The sequence below is a fragment of the Notolepis coatsorum genome (genome assembly GCF_963971535.1).
Source record: "Notolepis coatsorum genome assembly, chromosome: 6".
Lineage (NCBI taxonomy): Eukaryota > Metazoa > Chordata > Actinopteri > Aulopiformes > Paralepididae > Notolepis > Notolepis coatsorum.
In genome coordinates this window covers 66,788,030-66,806,354 of record NC_140170.1, presented here as the reverse complement: position 1 = coordinate 66,806,354, position 18,325 = coordinate 66,788,030, and the positions used below count along the sequence as shown (strand labels likewise).

At 44.0% G+C, this 18,325-nt stretch overlaps 1 protein-coding gene across 2 annotated transcripts; it reads left to right on the top strand.

Moving 5' to 3' along the window:
* The first annotated feature begins 527 nt into the window (after positions 1 to 527).
* Positions 528 to 14,484, top strand: nab2 (NGFI-A binding protein 2 (EGR1 binding protein 2)). Of its 2 annotated transcripts, XM_084315984.1 has the most exons (8): positions 594 to 607; positions 785 to 881; positions 1,449 to 2,369; positions 2,589 to 2,722; positions 8,969 to 9,023; positions 9,572 to 9,686; positions 9,980 to 10,165; positions 13,821 to 14,484. In XM_084315984.1, exons 3-8 carry the CDS (start codon positions 1,461 to 1,463, stop codon positions 13,916 to 13,918), a joined length of 1,497 nt encoding a protein of 498 aa, XP_084172110.1. In that variant the 5' UTR covers positions 594 to 607; positions 785 to 881; positions 1,449 to 1,460; the 3' UTR covers positions 13,919 to 14,484. The 2 variants fall into 2 exon arrangements, with proteins under 2 accessions (XP_084172111.1, XP_084172110.1); XM_084315985.1 differs by lacking the exon at positions 9,980 to 10,165 and having other exon boundaries at positions 528 to 881.
* Positions 14,485 to 18,325: the final 3,841 nt, after the last annotated feature.

Sequence of the window (18,325 nt, the reverse complement as noted above, 5' to 3'; positions counted from 1 at the left end):
CCTTTTTATTTTATTCTACTGTAATTGTCTGTCCGTTGATTGATTGATTGATTGATTGAATTGATTGAAAACTTTATTAACAGATTGCAGAATGGGTACAATACAGTACAGCTCAATACATACAATTGTTAAGGGGATGCAGACCAGAGAAAGACTTTCGTCTTGTTTACATCAGGGTCCCGCATTTTCAATTCATCATATTATCATTGTCCCACCAAAAACGACCAAATAAAATTCCTTGAATGTGAGCAAACTACTTGACAATATAAAGACCTTTCTGATTCTTGTGATTCTGAAAGGGTTAACCTCCGTCTTTCAAGCCCCCGCACGCCCACAGCTCCACTTTAAAGCCGCCTCTCAGTCTCTCTCTCTCTGCCGGGAGAGGAAAGCTCTTTTTCGGTCAGATGGCGTGCTGCGTTCCGCCGCCCCCGTATTTCTCTCACCCACACAACCAGCAAAAAAAAAAGCAGCCAACAGCCAATACGGTGGTGCGCCGGGGGAGGACTATTGCCAACGAATACAGACAAGTTACGATACGCGCAAGGGTTTTAGCTGATGTCTACGCCATTGTGGGCAGGGGAAAAATCGTTAATAATAAGGCTACAGGGTAAGAATCTCAGAATATAACGCGGGTGTTTATTTACCGGGGTTATTTCTGTAACATTTGACTCAACAGCCGAGAGTATTGTCTTCTGAACCGAAGCCAGGTTGCCAAATGCTTTGGTTGTAGGCTAAACCTACTGTAATAACCCTCATTCATTATTGCTTGTTCACGTTTTATCAGTTGCACGCCGCCGGGATTGCGCGCCGTTGGATTCGATTGTCGGATAGCCTTCCTCCCTGGGTCTCCTCTGCATTTCCATCCGTCTGCCCTGAACGAGGTGAGAGATTTATAGCCTTGTAGTCTCATCCAGTCACCTACTGTACATGGACATAAAGGCATATACACCTAATATATTAACTTTAAGATTCCTGACTAAAGAAACAATGGGTATATTAAAAAAAAAATATATAATAAACATTTACAAGTGAAAGAAGGTATGGAAAGAAAGGCTTTCACAGCTTTCATTCAAAAGCATGCTTGAACTTTACCCAATCTTTCTTAAGAAAGTAAATGTAAATGTAGAATAGAATAGTAAAATGTAAAAGAATAGCATGTTTTACAGCATCAGCATTAGTGTTATTTGTGTAGATAAAATAATTTTATGAAGTAAATCACTACAAGTCCTGTTTAATTTCCACCCATCTGGTACAGTAAAGCCGTTTAGTCTAGACTGTTGTTGGCACAGCAGCTGAAGTATTTTAACTCCTATTTAAGCCCAGCCCGTTGTGCAATCCAAAACGTGAATAGCAGTAGTGCACTATAGGACGGAATGCCTACTTTTTCTACAGATCCTCACTTTGCACTTAATAACCTCTTGTAATTTTCTCACCCTCGCCCCTTCCAGCCTCGCCTCGCCATGTCCTTGCCACGCACCCTCGGGGAGCTGCAGCTGTACCGGGTGCTGCAGAGAGCCAACCTGCTGCCCTACTACGACACTTTCATCCAGCAGGGCGGCGACGACGTACAGCAGCTCTGCGAAGCGGCGGAGGAAGAGTTCCTGGAGATCATGGCGCTGGTCGGCATGGCCACCAAGCCGCTGCACGTGCGCCGGCTGCAGAAGGCCCTCCGCGACTGGGCGGCGAACCCCGCACTCTTCAGCCAGCCCGTGAGCAGCGTGCCCAGCGTGCCCCTCAGCGGCATCCCCCTGTTCAAGGTGGACGGGACGGGCATGAGCGGCTCGGCGGGAGGGCCCAGGAAGTCCGTCAGCAACGGCCAGCCGGGGTCGCCGTGCGAGAGGGAGGACCGAGCGTGTCTCACGCCGATGCACAGCGGGAGTCCCCGGAGCCCGTGCTCCCAGGCGTCCCCGCAGCCCCCGGACGGACACTACAGGGACAAACTGTCGCCCATGGACCCCCACTGGCTCAGCCCCGAGCCGGACGGCGTCTGCCCTCCGGGGACGGAGGAGGAGCAGCTCAGTCCGCCCCTGCTCCCCTCGTGCCCGCCGGGTCACTCCACCCCGCCGACCTCCTCCACCTCGTTCCCCCCGGGGGGCCTCTCGGCGTGGCCCGGCGGCCAGCTGGACGGGGACACGGCGCGGGCGGTGGGGGAGAGCGTGGACCGGCTCCTGAGGACCGTGTCCAGGTCGGACCCCGGGGAGGTGAAGACGCTGCTGAGGATGAACAAGAAGATGGCGAAGACGGTCGGCCACATCTTCAAGATGGGCTCCCAGGACGCCAGCAAGGAGGAGGAGATCCGCAAGTACAGCCTCATCTACGGACGCTTCGACTCCAAGCGGAGGGAGGGCAAGCAGCTCACGCACCACGAGGTAAAGGCACCGCAACCCCCGAAGACGCACTAAATATATAAAAGTTCACAGTGTAAGTTTGTAAGCTAAAGTGGAACTTACAATAACACACATAAAGACATAATAAGACATAAAGACACGTCAAAGGCAGCTATTCACTTTCGAGAGTAACTGCATTATGTAGGCCACGTGCCATCTTAATGTCTCTCCACGGACTCTTAACTCTCTTAATTTCCTCAGTTGATCATCAATGAAGCAGCCGCCCAATTCTGCATGCGTGACAATGCCCTCTTGCTGAGACGTGTGGAGCTCTTCTCTCTGGCTCGGCAGGTGGCGAGGAAATGTGCCTACACCTCCACACTGAAGCACGCCAGGTAACCACACCAACCCTACACCTCCACACTGAAGCACGCCAGGTAACCACACCAACCCTACACCTCCGCACTGAAGCACGCCACGTAACCAACCCTACACCTCCACACTGAAGCATACCAGCCAGGTAACCAACCCTACACCTCCGCACTGAAGCACGCCACGTAACCAACCCTACACCTCCACACTGAAGCACGCCACGTAACCAACCCTACACCTCCACACTGAAGCATGCCAGCCAGGTAACCAACCCTACACCTCCGCACTGAAGCACGCCACGTAACCAACCCTACACCTCCACACTGAAGCATGCCAGCCAGGTAACCAACCCTACACCTCCGCACTGAAGCACGCCACGTAACCAACCCTACACCTCCACACTGAAGCACGCCACGTAACCAACCCTACACCTCCACACTGAAGCACGCCACGTAACCAACCCTACACCTCCGCACTGAAGCACGCCACGTAACCAACCCTACACCTCCACACTGAAGCACGCCACGTAACCAACCCTACAACTCCGCACTGAAGCACGCCACGTAACCAACCCTACACCTCCACACTGAAGCACGCCACGTAACCAACCCTACACCTCCGCACTGAAGCACGCCACGTAACCAACCCTACACCTCCACACTGAAGCACGCCACGTAACCAACCCTACACCTCCACACTGAAGCACACCACGTAACCAACCCTACACCTCCGCACTGAAGCACGCCACGTAACCAACCCTACACCTCCGCACTGAAGCACGCCACGTAACCAACCCTACACCTTCACACTAAAGTACGCCACGTAACCAACCCTACACCTCCACACTAAAGTACACCACGTAACCAACCCTACACCTCCACACTGAAGCACGCCACGTAACCAACCCTACACCTTCACACTAAAGCACACCACGTAACCAACCCTACACCTTCACACTGAAGCATGCCACGTAACCAACCCTACACCTCCACACTGAAGCACGCCACGTAACCAACCCTACACCTCCACACTGAAGCACGCCACGTAACCAACCCTACACCTTCACACTAAAGTACGCCACGTAACCAACCCTACACCTCCACACTGAAGCACGCCACGTAACCAACCCTACACCTCCACACTGAAGCATGCCACGTAACCAACCCTACACCTCCGCACTGAAGCACGCCACGTAACCAACCCTACACCTCCGCACTGAAGCACGCCACGTAACCAACCCTACACCTCCGCACTGAAGCACGCCACGTAACCAACCCTACACCTCCGCACTGAAGCACGCCACGTAACCAACCCTACACCTTCACACTAAAGTACGCCACGTAACCAACCCTACACCTTCACACTAAAGCACACCACGTAACCACACCAACCCTACAGAATAGGGATTTTCCCCACCCACGAACGAATGACCCACATCTCACCTCCTGCGTGTCTTCAGTTCTTTCGTTGTTCTTAGCCTCTAACAGCTATTGTGTGAGAAATAGGAGGAATGTGGCTTCAGGGTTGTGGACTATAGAGCGAAAGCTATGGGGGGCTAGGTGGCGCAGTGGGCAAGGCGCTCGCCACCAACGCAGGAGATGCTGGGTTCGAGCCCAGCTCTCGGCGTTGCTACCAGCTTGGCTGGTCGTTCATACTAATACAATTGGCAGTATTAGGGGGTGGGAAGCTGGTGGGTGGGGATCGGACGTTGTGGACAGCGACTCCTACAGGTCGGTTGGTGCGCCTGTGCAGTAGAATCAGGAAAACATACATCAGAGGGAGGAAATTCTATGTTAAACTAGGAGATCACATGTCTGATATATACGACAACAACTATGGAGTTGCACAAGGGAGTTGCTTAGGTCCTTTACTCTTCTCCCTTTACATGTTACCGCTGGGTGATATCATCAGAGAACATAATGTAGATTTCCATAGCTATGCGGATGATACACAACTGTACATATCTGCTGAACCAAATGATACAGCGATTAGCTCCATTACAGACTGCTTACTGGCAATAAATAAATGGATGAGTAAGAACTTCCTGAAACTAAACGAGAACAAAACTGAAATTCTAATTATCGGCTCCAAAACTAAAAAAGAAACATTAATAAAGAACCTGGGGGGACTAACCCCTTGGATCAAATCTGAGGTCACTAGTCTTGGGGTTGTCATAGATTCAGAACTGAACTTCAATTCTCATATTAGCAAAGTGACGAAAACATCGTTCTTCCATCTCAGAAATATAGCAAAAGTACGACCATTTATTAATCAGAACGATGCTGAGAAGCTAATTCATGCATTCATATCTAGCCGGTTAGACTACTGTAATGCACTTTTCACAGGTCTCCCTAAGAAAACCACAGAGAGGCTTCAGCTAATCCAAAACTCTGCAGCCCGACTGCTAACTAGAACCAAAAGGAGAGAGCACATTAGTCCAGTCTTAGCCGCTTTACACTGGCTTCCTGTAACATTTAGAATTGACTTTAAGGTCCTTCTCCTTACATACAAAGCTGACAGGGACCTAGCTACATCGCCAACACTCTAATAAATTACACACCAGCAAGAACACTGCGATCATCAGCTGCTGGACTACTAGAGGCTCCCAGAAGCAGTCAAAAGAGGATCGGTAATGCAGCCTTTATCAACTATGCCCCAAAACTATGGAACAAACTACCCCAAAACATCAGGGAAGCCAACTCGCTAGACATCTTTAAAAGACAGCTTAAAACCTATCTCTTTGCTCAGGCATTTCACTGATAGATATCTGCTACCACCTAGTGGCAAGAGGAAACATCAGGGATATCCTGACACAACTTGTATTTATTCTTACCCTGCCTACTCTTTTACACTGCCTATCAAATTCATGTGTCGGTTATTGCACTTTTTACTTCTTACTGATGCCTATTTTTAAACTGAATCATTTTAAACTATTCTTATTATTTGCTATGCTCGCTCATGCCTGTATTTTTTTTTTTTTTTTTTTATGTCCGTTGGTTAGTGCTGTAGCATTGTAGTAGAACCAGGTTAACTGTGTCCTGGCTGTAGTAGTAGAACCAGGTTAACTGTGTCCTGGCTGTAGTAGCATTGTAGAACCAGGTTAACTGTGTCCTGGCTGTAGCATTGCTGTAGCATTGTAGTAGAACCAGGTTAACTGTGTCCTGGCTGTAGTAGAACCAGGTTAACTGTGTCCTGGCTGTAGCATTGTAGAACCAGGTTAACTGTGTCCTGGCTGTAGCATTGTAGAACCAGGTTAACTGTGTCCTGGCTGTAGTAGCACTTTTTAATTACTGAATAGAGAGCCTATTAGGATGCTAGATCCTAATGTGAACCAGGTTAACTGTGTCCTGGCTGTAGCATTGTAGAACCAGGTTAACTGTGTCCTGGCTGTAGTAGAACCAGGTTAACTGTGTCCTGGCTGTTGTAGAACCAGGTTAACTGTGTCCTGGCTGTAGTAGAACCAGGTTAACTGTGTCCTGGCTGTTAGTAGAAACACTATGCTTATGGCAGATCACTCAGCATGGATTGTCTGTAAACTTTAATACATGGCAGTTTGGTTTGTTAGAACAGACTGTAATCTTATGCTTATGGCAGATCAATCAGCATGGATTGTCTGTAAACTTTAATACATGGCAGTTTGGTTTGTTAGAACAGACTGTAATCTTCACTTGCTTATGGCAGATCAATCAGCATGGATTGTCTGTAAACTTTCACTTGCTTATGGCAGATCAATCAGCATGGATTGTCTGTAAACTTTATGCATTGTTGTCAATTGCCATATCTTGCTATGCTCGCTCATGCCTGTATTTTTTATGTCCGTTCTATTTTATAATTTTTATTTTATTTTATTTTTATTTTACTATTTTTAAACTGAATCATTTTAAACTATTTTTACTATTTGTGTTACTGAAAACTGTAAGCGGAGAGCCTATTGGGATGCTAGATACTAATGTGAAACACTGTGATTCTACCTGTCTATCTTTTTATGCTCGCTTATGCCTGTATTTTTTACTGTTGTGAAGCACTTTGAACTGCAACCTCTGTATGAAAAGTGCTATACAAATAAAGTTATTATTATTATTATTAGTATTAGGGGGTGGGAAGCTGGTGGGTGGGGATCGGACGTTGTGGACAGCGACTCCTACAGGTCGGTTGGTGCGCCTGTGCAGTAGAATCAGGAAGCGACGAGGGCGGCGTGTCCCTCCCACGCAGACCCTCGCCGCGGAGAGATTGCGCTGTGCAGGTGAAAAGATGCGACGGCTGCCTCCTCGAGTACCGGAGGGGACACGTGATGTAAAGCTTCGTCCACATTGCAGCCGGCCTGTGGGAGGCATGGCCTAACAACGTTCGAGACAGTGGAGGGTAGAATTGGACAATACGAAATTGGGGACGGGAGAAAAAAATAGAAAAATGGGGAGAAAAAGTAGATAAAAAAAAAAATTATATATAGAGAGAGCGAAAGCTGGGAACTTTAACAGTAGGCACGGCCAAAGCCGTTTAGAGAGGATTGGAATAATAAGCCATATCTGATTGACTGAATTAAAAAAGATCTAAGTCAATCTATTTGCTAACATGTGCAAACATTCTTGGCTATGTGTGTCCATGATGGGACACATAGGCATGTGTGTTGTGAGCAAAGTGCCTCGCTTGAACGCACCTCTAGTTTATCAGCTTCACCACAAAAACATCTGACTAGATGAAAGAAATCTCAAATCATAATTTGAGCTAAGCTAAAAAATATTAGTATATTCAAATGTGTACTTAAAAGAACCAGCACAATGATGTTAATTCAGTCAGAAAAAAACGTATTGTCGAATGTCAGTGTCAGGATTGTCATTTTGTCGTTTTAGTGCACACCCTCTCTGAGCACGGCCAACTCTCAGTATGGTGAGGGGGCGTGGCTTAGTGCACCTTCTTTGAGCAATGCCAACTCTCAGTATGGTGAGGGGGCGTGTCCCTCTGTTTATTGAAAGGAGATGTCAAGTTAGTGTCGTAATACATGAAGCTTTCAAATGTAAACAAAAGAAATCATTCATGTGACCAGTGTGATCGGTTGCTATGGGAGATTAACACTAGCTAACCATGCTAGCAGGTGATAAATACATTATCACAGCTGACGATGTGTTTGAACCACTCAAATTAATTAAATTGTAGCAAACTAGTTTCACAACTTGTTTGTGGACTAGCTAGCTGATATCATTTACAACTAACTAACTGATTATAACTAACTGATCAGGTTAACCCTTCTGCCCCCTTAGCGACTATTTTGTGTTTTTTGCCTATATTTGTTTGTGTTTCTGTGTACAACGATGGCTGTGTTGATTATTATGTCATGAAATTGTGTCCGTTTGCTTATTTTCCATATATTCACAGAATTTGAAAAGATTAGATTTTGAAACCCTCTAACACAAAAGTTAACAATATTAGCTTTCAAATCGTCCATAGTGGTTTATTTCTTGCCATTAGGGTTAGGGTTAGGGTTAGGGTTACCCAGACAGAAAGATTAGGAGAAGTTAAAATCTCATCCCTGTGCCCGTGCCCACCCCAACACTTGCTCAACAGTCCCCTAACCTAACCCTAACCCCAACCCTAACCCTAACCCTAACCCAAACCCAAACCCTAACCCTAACCCTAACGAAATATTACAAATTAAGTTTTTTATGACCTTGAACATGATGCAATCTTTTCATGCACTAAGGTGACAACTCTGCAAAATCGTTAGGGGGGCATAAGATTAACCCAAGTAGATGGTTATTTGGGATACTCTGTATACATCTAATTCAAAATTATAGCATCATTTTCTTTCAAACTAATTTGGTAGCAGATGTCCGGATTTGGTCGAGATTTAGGCTCTCTTGGGCAGAGGTGTTTAGCAGGCTCTGACGTACAGACAACAGCTCTGCGTAGGAGTGTCTCAGTTGATATTCAGGGGAATAGAGATCAAAGGGATTTAGTCATCTTTTTCACAACAACAGTTCGAACATTTTGGGTAGTTTTTTTTTATCTTCTGTAGAAACAAGATTGAAAAACACGATTTTCATTGTATTAACTTTATCATGGTTTTCAACTAATTGATCAAATAAAGTAATCTTATTTCCAATTATGTATCGCAGAAAGACTTTCTTTTGTTTGGTTTTGTATTTCAGTGGCTCGGAATATTTGAAATTATTTAAAATATTTAAAAAGTATTTAATTTATACATTTTATATTATAAAAGGCAGTGTTGAAGGGACCATTTGATAAGAGAGCTTTATTATTTTGTATTACAGGACGGGAACTGCAGATGAGTGCAACCTATCATCCCCAAAGAGATTGAAACATGAGGTAAGTTGTCATAATACTACTACTACTATTATTATTACTACTACTACTACTACTACTACTACAGTACTACTACTACTACTACTACTACTACTACTACTACTACTACTACTACTACTACTACTACTACTACTACTACTACTACTACTACTACTACTACTACTACTACTACTACTACTACTACTACTACTACTATTATTATTATTATTACTACTACTACTACAGTACTACTGTTACTACTACTACTACTACTAAAACCACTCCTACTACTATTACTACTACAGTACTACTACTACAACAACAACAACAACAACAGTACTACTACAATGGTACCACTACTACTACAATTCTACTACTACTAACAGCCAAGGAGGCTTCATTCATAGTATGCATGATGTGACAAAAGGATTGCTTGGCACAATGTTATGTGTAGTGGTAGCAGAATTAAAGTGGCAATCATTCACTTATCATTATGGCATCTTTTCACTAGTTAGTTTGAAACTCCTCACGTGTACAACATCTATAGTGTGACTATACGGTGTCTTTCTCAGGTCATAGGTCCAGAGAGCCTGTCCATGCTCCACGGGGTGGAGGTTTCAGAGGGGCTGACCCAGAGGGCTGACGACGACAGCTTATCTGCAGAGAGTCTGGATAGTTTGTCACAAGGTAAAGTCTCAGACCCATCTGCCTCGCAACATATTCTGAGATGTTACGGTATTATCCTGGTGTTATAGTGCTGTTGTTGCTGAAGTTCCTGCTGATGTTCTATCCCCTACTGTAGATCATATTTCATCTCCAAGCATTTCTCGTGTTTTATCTTTTATTTTTATTAACGTCAGTGTCTGATTGTAAGAACCATTGGCTATCTGAAGCTAAAAGCATCCCTGTATTGTCAACCTTGTCAAGAGGACTACCGTTTGAAAACAGCGTTTTACATCCATTTCTGTCTGTCCTAATAGACGTAGGCTCACAGTGCAACCAATCTCCATCCCCCCGCCCCCCCATCGACACTTCCAACCCTGCCTCCTGGAGTCGCCATCTTATACAACAAACGCTCATGGATGAGGGGCTTCGATTGGCTAGGATGGTGTCACATGATCGGGCTGGCAAGAACAGCCTAGGGTCAGAAGGCACTCATTCCACAGGTGACTGTTCAAATAATGGCTCAGAGATATTCTTATTCTTCTTATTTACCCTCTATTAAAGAAGAGATAGGTCTATTTTGTAAAATACATATTCTAAGATAATATAATATAATATCTTATATTCCTTTATTGATCCCCTTGGGGAAAATCACCTGTATGTTAGGTTTGTCCTCGACTAAAGAAATCCATATTCGACTAACAGTCTGAATGTAATCTGTAGATGAACCAAATAGTTGATTTAATCAGCAAATCTGGTATAAAATTAAGTGTCCCACATTGTTGTCCCTCTGCAAATTAATATAATCATAAGGACCTCTTCTAATCTAGTGCCAAAGCATTTTGCAATCAATGCCACAAATGGGCTTATGATCTTCCAGTAATGACTCCAGTAATAACTCATTCAGCACTAAAACAAAACACCTTCAACTAAGACCCTATTAACCGATCAGTGAACTGATCAACGGTGCACAGGGTAGGGCGCGGGGGGCAGCCCTACAGCTTCCCACCTGTTAGTTTAGCTGCCTACAGTACATTCTAACCAGAGAAGAAGAAGAAGGAGGATTTGATTTAGGGGTTCGAGTTGAAAGGCACACAGAGCGGTTCCCTAACAATGACTGATTCACCGACACCCTGTTTGAACCCCCGGTGAGTCACAATCTCTCGGAGGTGACGCCTCCCACCATCCACAGCTGAACCTCCACAGTAGACTGCAAATTAGAGAGGAGAGAAGTGAGAAGGAGAACCAGAAGGAGATGGAGGGAGAGAGAGAAGGAGGGAGAGAGAGAGAGAAGGATGGAGAGAAAGGGATTCTGATATGTTACGTGCTAGAATACTGCATCTTGATGCCCTTACCATTTTTATTAGCTGGCTTAGCAAATTTCTTTTATAGAAAAGCAAAAGAATAAACGCCAAAGACCCCGAAACAGCCAATGAAGTGTCTCTCTGTGGCTGCAGGGGAGAAAGAGAGAAGAGGAAGATGAAAATAAAGAGATTGTGGTAATGGTGTGTGTGCGCGTGTGTGCATGTGTGGGGGGGGGGAATAGGAAGTACTGTGGGGGTGGTAGAATCGGAAACACCCCCCCCCCCCTCTCTCCCTCTCTCCTCCTCCCTCCCCGGCGGCTGACGTCAGAGTGTGTTAGGCGTGTGGGCTGGAGGGCGGGCTGCAGGGAGCACGGGGGCGAGGGAGTAGGCGGTAATTGGAGGGGCGTTGCATTGACTCACCGAGCGACAGCATACAAAAATAAAACCCGTGGGCAGAGAAATGGCACAGGCTTTTTTTTTTTTATATACTTCTTCTCTCCCTGTACTTCTGAGAGAGGGGGGGGGGGTGACGGAACATAGCGACATGTGTTTCATCTACGCTTGACGTCGGTCTCTACCTCACTTCGTCCCCGTGTTTTTCCTCATCCATCCTAGTTTACCTCCTCCATCCTGTCTCTCTCACTGCAACCTGCCTACCTTCACCTACCTACCTTCACCTACCTATCTTCACCTACCTAAAGACATCTTTAAATCTTTACATTTTAATCTTCTACCCACAGCTACTAATAGTTATAGCCTAACTATTACTGTATATAGCCTAACTATTATACTACTATTACTATATTTTCAAATAAAGTTGAAACCGTTCCTAGAGTACATATACAATTTGATTATTAAACTATTCTCAATGCATCACAAGTTTTCATTTCGTCATATTCAATACATTATTTATGAATTTATTATTATTATATTAGTATATTATCATTATATTATTGCAACTATTATTATTACTATTATGCATAATACCTACTCTTACTAGTTATTCATATATTTTGTACTAGTCTATATATTATATACCCAGTTTAATCATCTGTACATTGTATATTACTATAGCACTTTACTGTTACATTTGAACTGGATGCCAAACTTCTTTTTTCATTGTACTGTACTTGTGTTGTATGATAACAATACACTGTTAATGTTAACTTTCTAATGTAATCTAATAGAATAGTATTGTTGTCATATGTCATTGTTCAAAATGTTGTAACTGAGTAAGAACTGAGCAGCTAGTAACTCAGAAAACCTACTAACACAGAAACTACAGGTTACTAACTGCTAGATTGTTAAATTGGCAACCAATGCCTGGAAAAATAACAAAATCCAAACAACAACAACAAAACAAAGACACAGAAAACAAGAACAATTTATTCTTGAATTTTGCGTATTGATGCAGAATTGAAACAAGAAAAATTGCGTTTATTACATGATTTTATTCTCCCACTCCTATTAAACAGGGATTCTGTGCATTGTACGCATAGGAAATGGTGACCACCTTTGGTGCTATAGTATATCGGCTATACTGGTAAACCCTATATTAAGGCTCTGTATACAAAAACATTCTCACAGTAGCGTTGTACAAGATATGAGCATATCTGCACTCAACCATGGTACTGGGAAAAAGTAGCCACCTTAGAATTTACTTAGAATTTGGTAGTTCTGATAAAACTATCTCTACTATAACTAGCTACAAATGCTTGAATATTGTTTTCATAATCTCAACACAAATCCCCCCAAATCACCATTTGAAACAAAGTGAACCAACGTTGCTCTTAGAGGATGCTTCTTTGAAACAAAGTGAACCAACGTTGCTCTTAGAGGATGCTTCTTTGAAACAAAGTAAACCAACGTTGCTCTTAGAGGATGCTTCTTTGAAACAAAGTGAACCAACGTTGCTCTTAGAGGATGCTTCTTTGAAACAAAGTGAACCAACGTTGCTCTTAGAGGATGCTTCTTTATATGGTAAAGGTGGTGGGAGGGTAGGAGCACCAGAGCCAAACAGATCATTCATAGTTTCAAACAGTCAAGGATCCAGTTTTCTCTTGTAGCCCTTAATGTATTCATTGCTAAAGATATATCATACTTTATTTGGACTTTTCAGAGGTTTGTTTTGTTCCCGCCCAAACTACCCGTAAAAGAAAGCCCAGAGAGAGAGAGGCATGAGGGAGCTGATGCGCGGGGGCGTGCTTCCCGAAGGAGGGGGGTAGTGTATCATGGATGCCTAGACTAGCTCTAACGGGTCAGACCCTGTAGTTGGCCGGTTAGTGCTGTCACCCGTGGTCTGGGTGATCCGTGTTTGATTCCCGGCTGCCCCCCTGAATTCGCTACAGTAGACTGCCACTTAGAGTGAAATACAGATGGGGACTAAAGGCACGTACCAACTCTCTCAGGGACAGGGGTGAACTCCTGAGAGAAAACTAAAATAGAAGTAGGTTTAGGGGGCACACTCCCCCGGAAAACTCTTTTACTAAAAACTGAGATACAGATTTTTACATAAAACATAAAACGGCAAACACGGCATTGGAAATAATTTTCCAATCATTTACACTGCTCTTGGTAATTGAGCGCTGTCAACTGACCACGAGTATTCCTCTGCCACACCCTTCTCCGTGGGACCATATGGCTCCATATGGAACCACTGCATGTTTTATGAGTTCACTAATGGTTTGTCGAATAGCAGAGAACAGACATCTAACAGTCGTCCTTATCGTAACCGCTCTGTAAAAACGCCACTTAAGAAACCGACAAACAGCCACAGCCTTTAGAATGTACATTTGTTTGTCGTATATTAGCTATCCGTCAGTCAGCTCATGTCTGCCATTCCTTTCTTCCACAGATTACGAGAGCAAGGGGGACAGGCGGGGCCCCACAGCAGCGTGCAGGAGTAGTAGCCCCGGCATCACCAAAGACGACTCTGACCACAGAGGGAAATGAAAACACGCTTCAGGGGAAACTTAAAAACTTTGTGTACAAACCTGCCACTCAACGTCACTCAACCTACAGGCTTTACTAAGCGAGCAGGCGTTCCATGTTTTTACTTGTGTCACTGACTGTGTGAGGTAAGAGAGCGCATCATCAGCATGTTAATGGTTATCACGAATATCTCAATTTGATTGATCAGGGATTGACATCCTAAACAGCAGTGACCTAACAGTGCTGGAGTTGTCTAGGATGCACTACACGTTTACCTCTGTATAGGCCCTACAGGTACATAACCAGGCTAGACCATGATTTCTGTTAGTTTGTTTGTCTTAATACAGACGGGCTACGTGGCTTACAGCTTTGTGAGGAATTGGGAATAGGGGCAACATCTATTTGAGTGACATGGGGTTTTAAGACCAGGTTTCTCTGTATCATTCACAAAACAATCTTGCAACCTGCTGAACGAAAAGCCTCAGTTGGACAGAAAAAACACTGATAACGATAACGAACAAATGCCTTATAGAATAATGTATTTATTGTGGACAACGGTGCGTTTGAGGAGTGAAGTTGTTTCAGATAAAAACAGGATTTCCTCACAAGGGGGGGGGGGGGGGGGGGGGCAGGAGGCTTTTAAAACGGGCCCCCATGTGTTTTCACTCTACCCCCCTTTTTATGAGTAACGCGAGTCCAAGACGTCTGGAGGAATTCATATTTTTAAACCAACTGGACCGATGGGAGCCATCTTGAGATTACAGGTTGAATTGGCCCTGCGTTCAGGTTGAAACAGCGCTCCTCTTACAAGCACCTCCAAGGCACTTCTGTATTTCTGCTCTTTTCTGTGAATTTACAAACTTTTGGACAAGAGTAACATGATCTGGTCAGAAGAAATATGGATCCTTAAATTGACATTTCTTAATGTTTGTTGTTGAAATATAGTCCGCCAGACTTCTCAGCAGATGACACACTAGGTGACTAGGGAGATGGATGTTATATCTCTTTGAGATAATTGTCTTTTTCTTTTGGTGCTATTCTCTTCACAAGCGTTCACTGGGTAAAACTTAAGGGTGAGAATCACTACAAAGGTTTTTGGGAGACGTTGGCAAATGAGGGAACGCAATGTTCCGCTCGGCGTCCCGCTGCCTTGTTTCTTCTGTGTCCCATCTAAAAAGCAGGTGCCACAAAAGAAACAGAAAAAAAAGAAAAAGAAAAAAATAGTTATTAATGTCCCAGTCGTTTGGCATGCCTTTCCTTAACTGAGGTATTTAGTATTTATTCTATAACCTTACTGATTGAAGCCATAGGTATGTTTGAAAATGCACCCCGTTGCTCCATCCATAACATCTCTTCCCATTCTGGAATATATAGCACAATGGAACAACTAACAAAAAAAATTATTATTTTGATCAAATGTGGTCATTATTGAACATCTTTTGTGTTAAAAAAATCTGCAGAAAATGAACACCAGATAGTTCAATTAAGGAAAAACTCGCCAAACTACTGAGAATGACATAAGACCCACATGTCAAATAGTTGTGTTGTCCTCAAAGGCCTTAGAGTAGATGTCTCAATTAAAATGTCAAGACAAGACAAAAAAAAAAAAAAAGGACCAATATTATGCTTTACTTAAAGGAAAATTGTTTCACAGCTCTTTATTTTTTTATACAATATGTTCACTACACTCTATTGTTCTCACCTTTATTTAGTTTTACATTTTAAGACTAAACATGACGAAGCTTATGTTGATCATCTTTATGTACTTCAGGTTTCATTACATATTATGTCAATGAGGTAGCTGACTGTGCATCAATGTTACAGAGTATTAGACAACTTTCCCCGGTTTTTGTTGTAAAACAGATTATTTATTTTGTTAGATCTCAATAAATGTTATTTTATTGTTTAAAGCCACGTTGTCGTTTGTTTTACTTTGACTATTCACAATGAGTGATCAGTGTGTTCAGAGCGTCCATTTTGTATGAATCCAATGTGTGTGGGAGGAGCTCGTCATTTTGCGTCATTCAAATGTCGCCGACATCAGAGTAGAACTAATTTGGTTGTTAATCTGAATACGCATGACATATTCAGATACTAGGAGCTTCAGATACTAGGAGCACATACCCCAAACAGTGTTTTTATGACTCTATTAAAAACAACAAGGGACACAGCACCGAGGCATGTTGACGAGACCAGAGCCCCAGTCAACGCAGGAAGCTTGGCCCCAGAAACGGTTTCATCATCATAATTTTTATTTATTCGTACATGGAATTGTTACAGTAAGTCCTGTAACAGTGTTTTTAATACATATAGTTCACTTAATATGATCCACTAAATTCCATGGCCGAAAGGAAGAGGAAGAAAACTCTTATTGTACCTGCCCCTACATACATACAGTACACTGATAGACTATTCTTAGCGCAATGTTTACCAAACCAAACAAAATGTACATATTTTGCAGAAATGAAAACATCAACACAATAAAATGTATTGGAAGGTCGATACGTCACGACTTAACCGAATAGAAATCCACAGTCCAGTCTCAATCCCCCTCCCACGTCACCTCCATCAGCACCACCCCGTCACTACCATCAGCGACACCCCCGTCACTACCATCAGTACCACCCCGTCACTACCATCAGCACCACCCCGTCACTACCATCAGCGACACCCCCGTCATCAGTACCACCCCGTCACTACCATCAGCACCACCCTGTCACTACCATCAGCGACACCCCATCACTACCATCAGCACCACCCCGTCACTACCATCAGCGACACCCCCGTCACTACCATCAGTACCACCCCATCACTACCATCAGCGACACCCCCGTCACTACCATCAGTACCACCCCGTCACTACCATCAGTACCACCCCATCACTACCATTAACACCACCCCATCACTACCATCAACACCACCCCCGTCACTACCATCAGCACCACCCCGTCACTACCATCAGCACCACCCCCGTCACTACCATCAGCGACACCCCTGCTGTCCTCTTGTTTGCTCCTTCCAGTTCTGTGCTAATCCTGTACAGACAACACTCTCATGACTCACCTGTAGTTGTGACCACTCAGTGCAAGTTCTCACATACACAACCCCCCCCCCCCTCCCTCCATCTTCAAACATCAAGGAGTACTGTATATAGTGAGCAATCAATCCAACACCTGTTGATGTGAGACAGCGGTTACTGCCTGATAATTAGATTTACCAGAAGGAATCATGGATGTCAGTGTCATAACATTATTAAGTGGTTTTGTTTGATGGTCTATCACAGGCAAGCCTAGATCTCTACTGATGAGAAGATTGTGCTCTGTGAGAAAGGTTAGTAAACCTCATTTGCGTGAACTTAAAGAGCAAAGCTGGTGTATGATTCTCTTAAGAGACACAGTACAGCCTATTACTACTACCACGTACATATGTCCCCTATTCAAGCATCGCAGCAAGTATTGTAGTAGAATCGACAGCACCACCGAGAGCTAACCAGATTATGACCATGCATGTTTTACAATTCACTGTATTGTAAAACAGTTGATCGAGATCAAGAATATTATGTGAATCTTATTAGTCTTTAAAAGGTTTTATCTAATGTTCCCTTTGAGGATATTAGTCTATGGGTCGGGTGACAAATGTTTGGTGCTCACACTCAGTGAAAATGGGGTTGGCTTACTGAACATGGAAATTTGATGAAGAAGGCAGCTCTTTGATATAAATATTGATAATGCAAAGATTTAATAAAACACACTAGACCACGCTACAGGCCACACACACAGGCTCTTCTAGTAATAATAATAATAATAATGGATTGGATTTATATAGCGCTCTTCATGACACCCCAGTGACCCCAGAGCGCTTCACAGAGTCCATTATTCGTTCATACACAGTCATACAGGTGGTGGTAAGCTACAATTGCAGCCAGAGCTGCCCTGAGGCAGACTCACGGAAGCGTGGCGAATAATCATCGCCTACGGCCCCTCCGACCACCACCAACATTCATTCACATGCATACACATTCATACGAGGCAAGTAGGTTAAGTGTCTTGCCCAAGGACACAACGGCAGTGGGATGGACATGGGCTTGAGCGGGATTCGAACCACCAACCCTTCGATCATTGGACGACCCGCTCTACCCCTGAGCCACGCCGCCCCACTCTAGAGCTTCCTGACACAGAGGCAGAGATGCTGAAAACACCAGTTTATTGAAGAGTAGTGGCAAGATGGTACATGTTGTCTTCTAGACAAAGGCTGTCTTCTAGGTGGGTGTGTGTGTGTGACGATGGCAGATTTAACCTGTGCACGTTGATTACCTAAATGTGCAACAGGTGCGCAGCCACACCTGCTCCCAGGCTCGGGTGTAGATTGTCAATCATCTCACTCATTTTAATTGGAATATGTGTCCAGGATTTTAAAGGGGTCCCAGCA

What these genes read in the sequence shown, in the direction of transcription:
- nab2 (XM_084315984.1), top strand. Translation starts at nt 1,461, where the DNA reads ATGTCCTTGCCACGCACCCTCGGGGAGCTGCAGCTGTACCGGGTGCTG. An exon ending in TCTGGATAGTTTGTCACAAG is followed by an intron (nt 9,687 to 9,979) that starts GTAAAGTCTCAG and finishes CTGTCCTAATAG; the next exon opens with ACGTAGGCTCACAGTGCAAC. An exon ending in AGAAGGCACTCATTCCACAG is followed by an intron (nt 10,166 to 13,820) that starts GTGACTGTTCAA and finishes TTTCTTCCACAG; the next exon opens with ATTACGAGAGCAAGGGGGAC.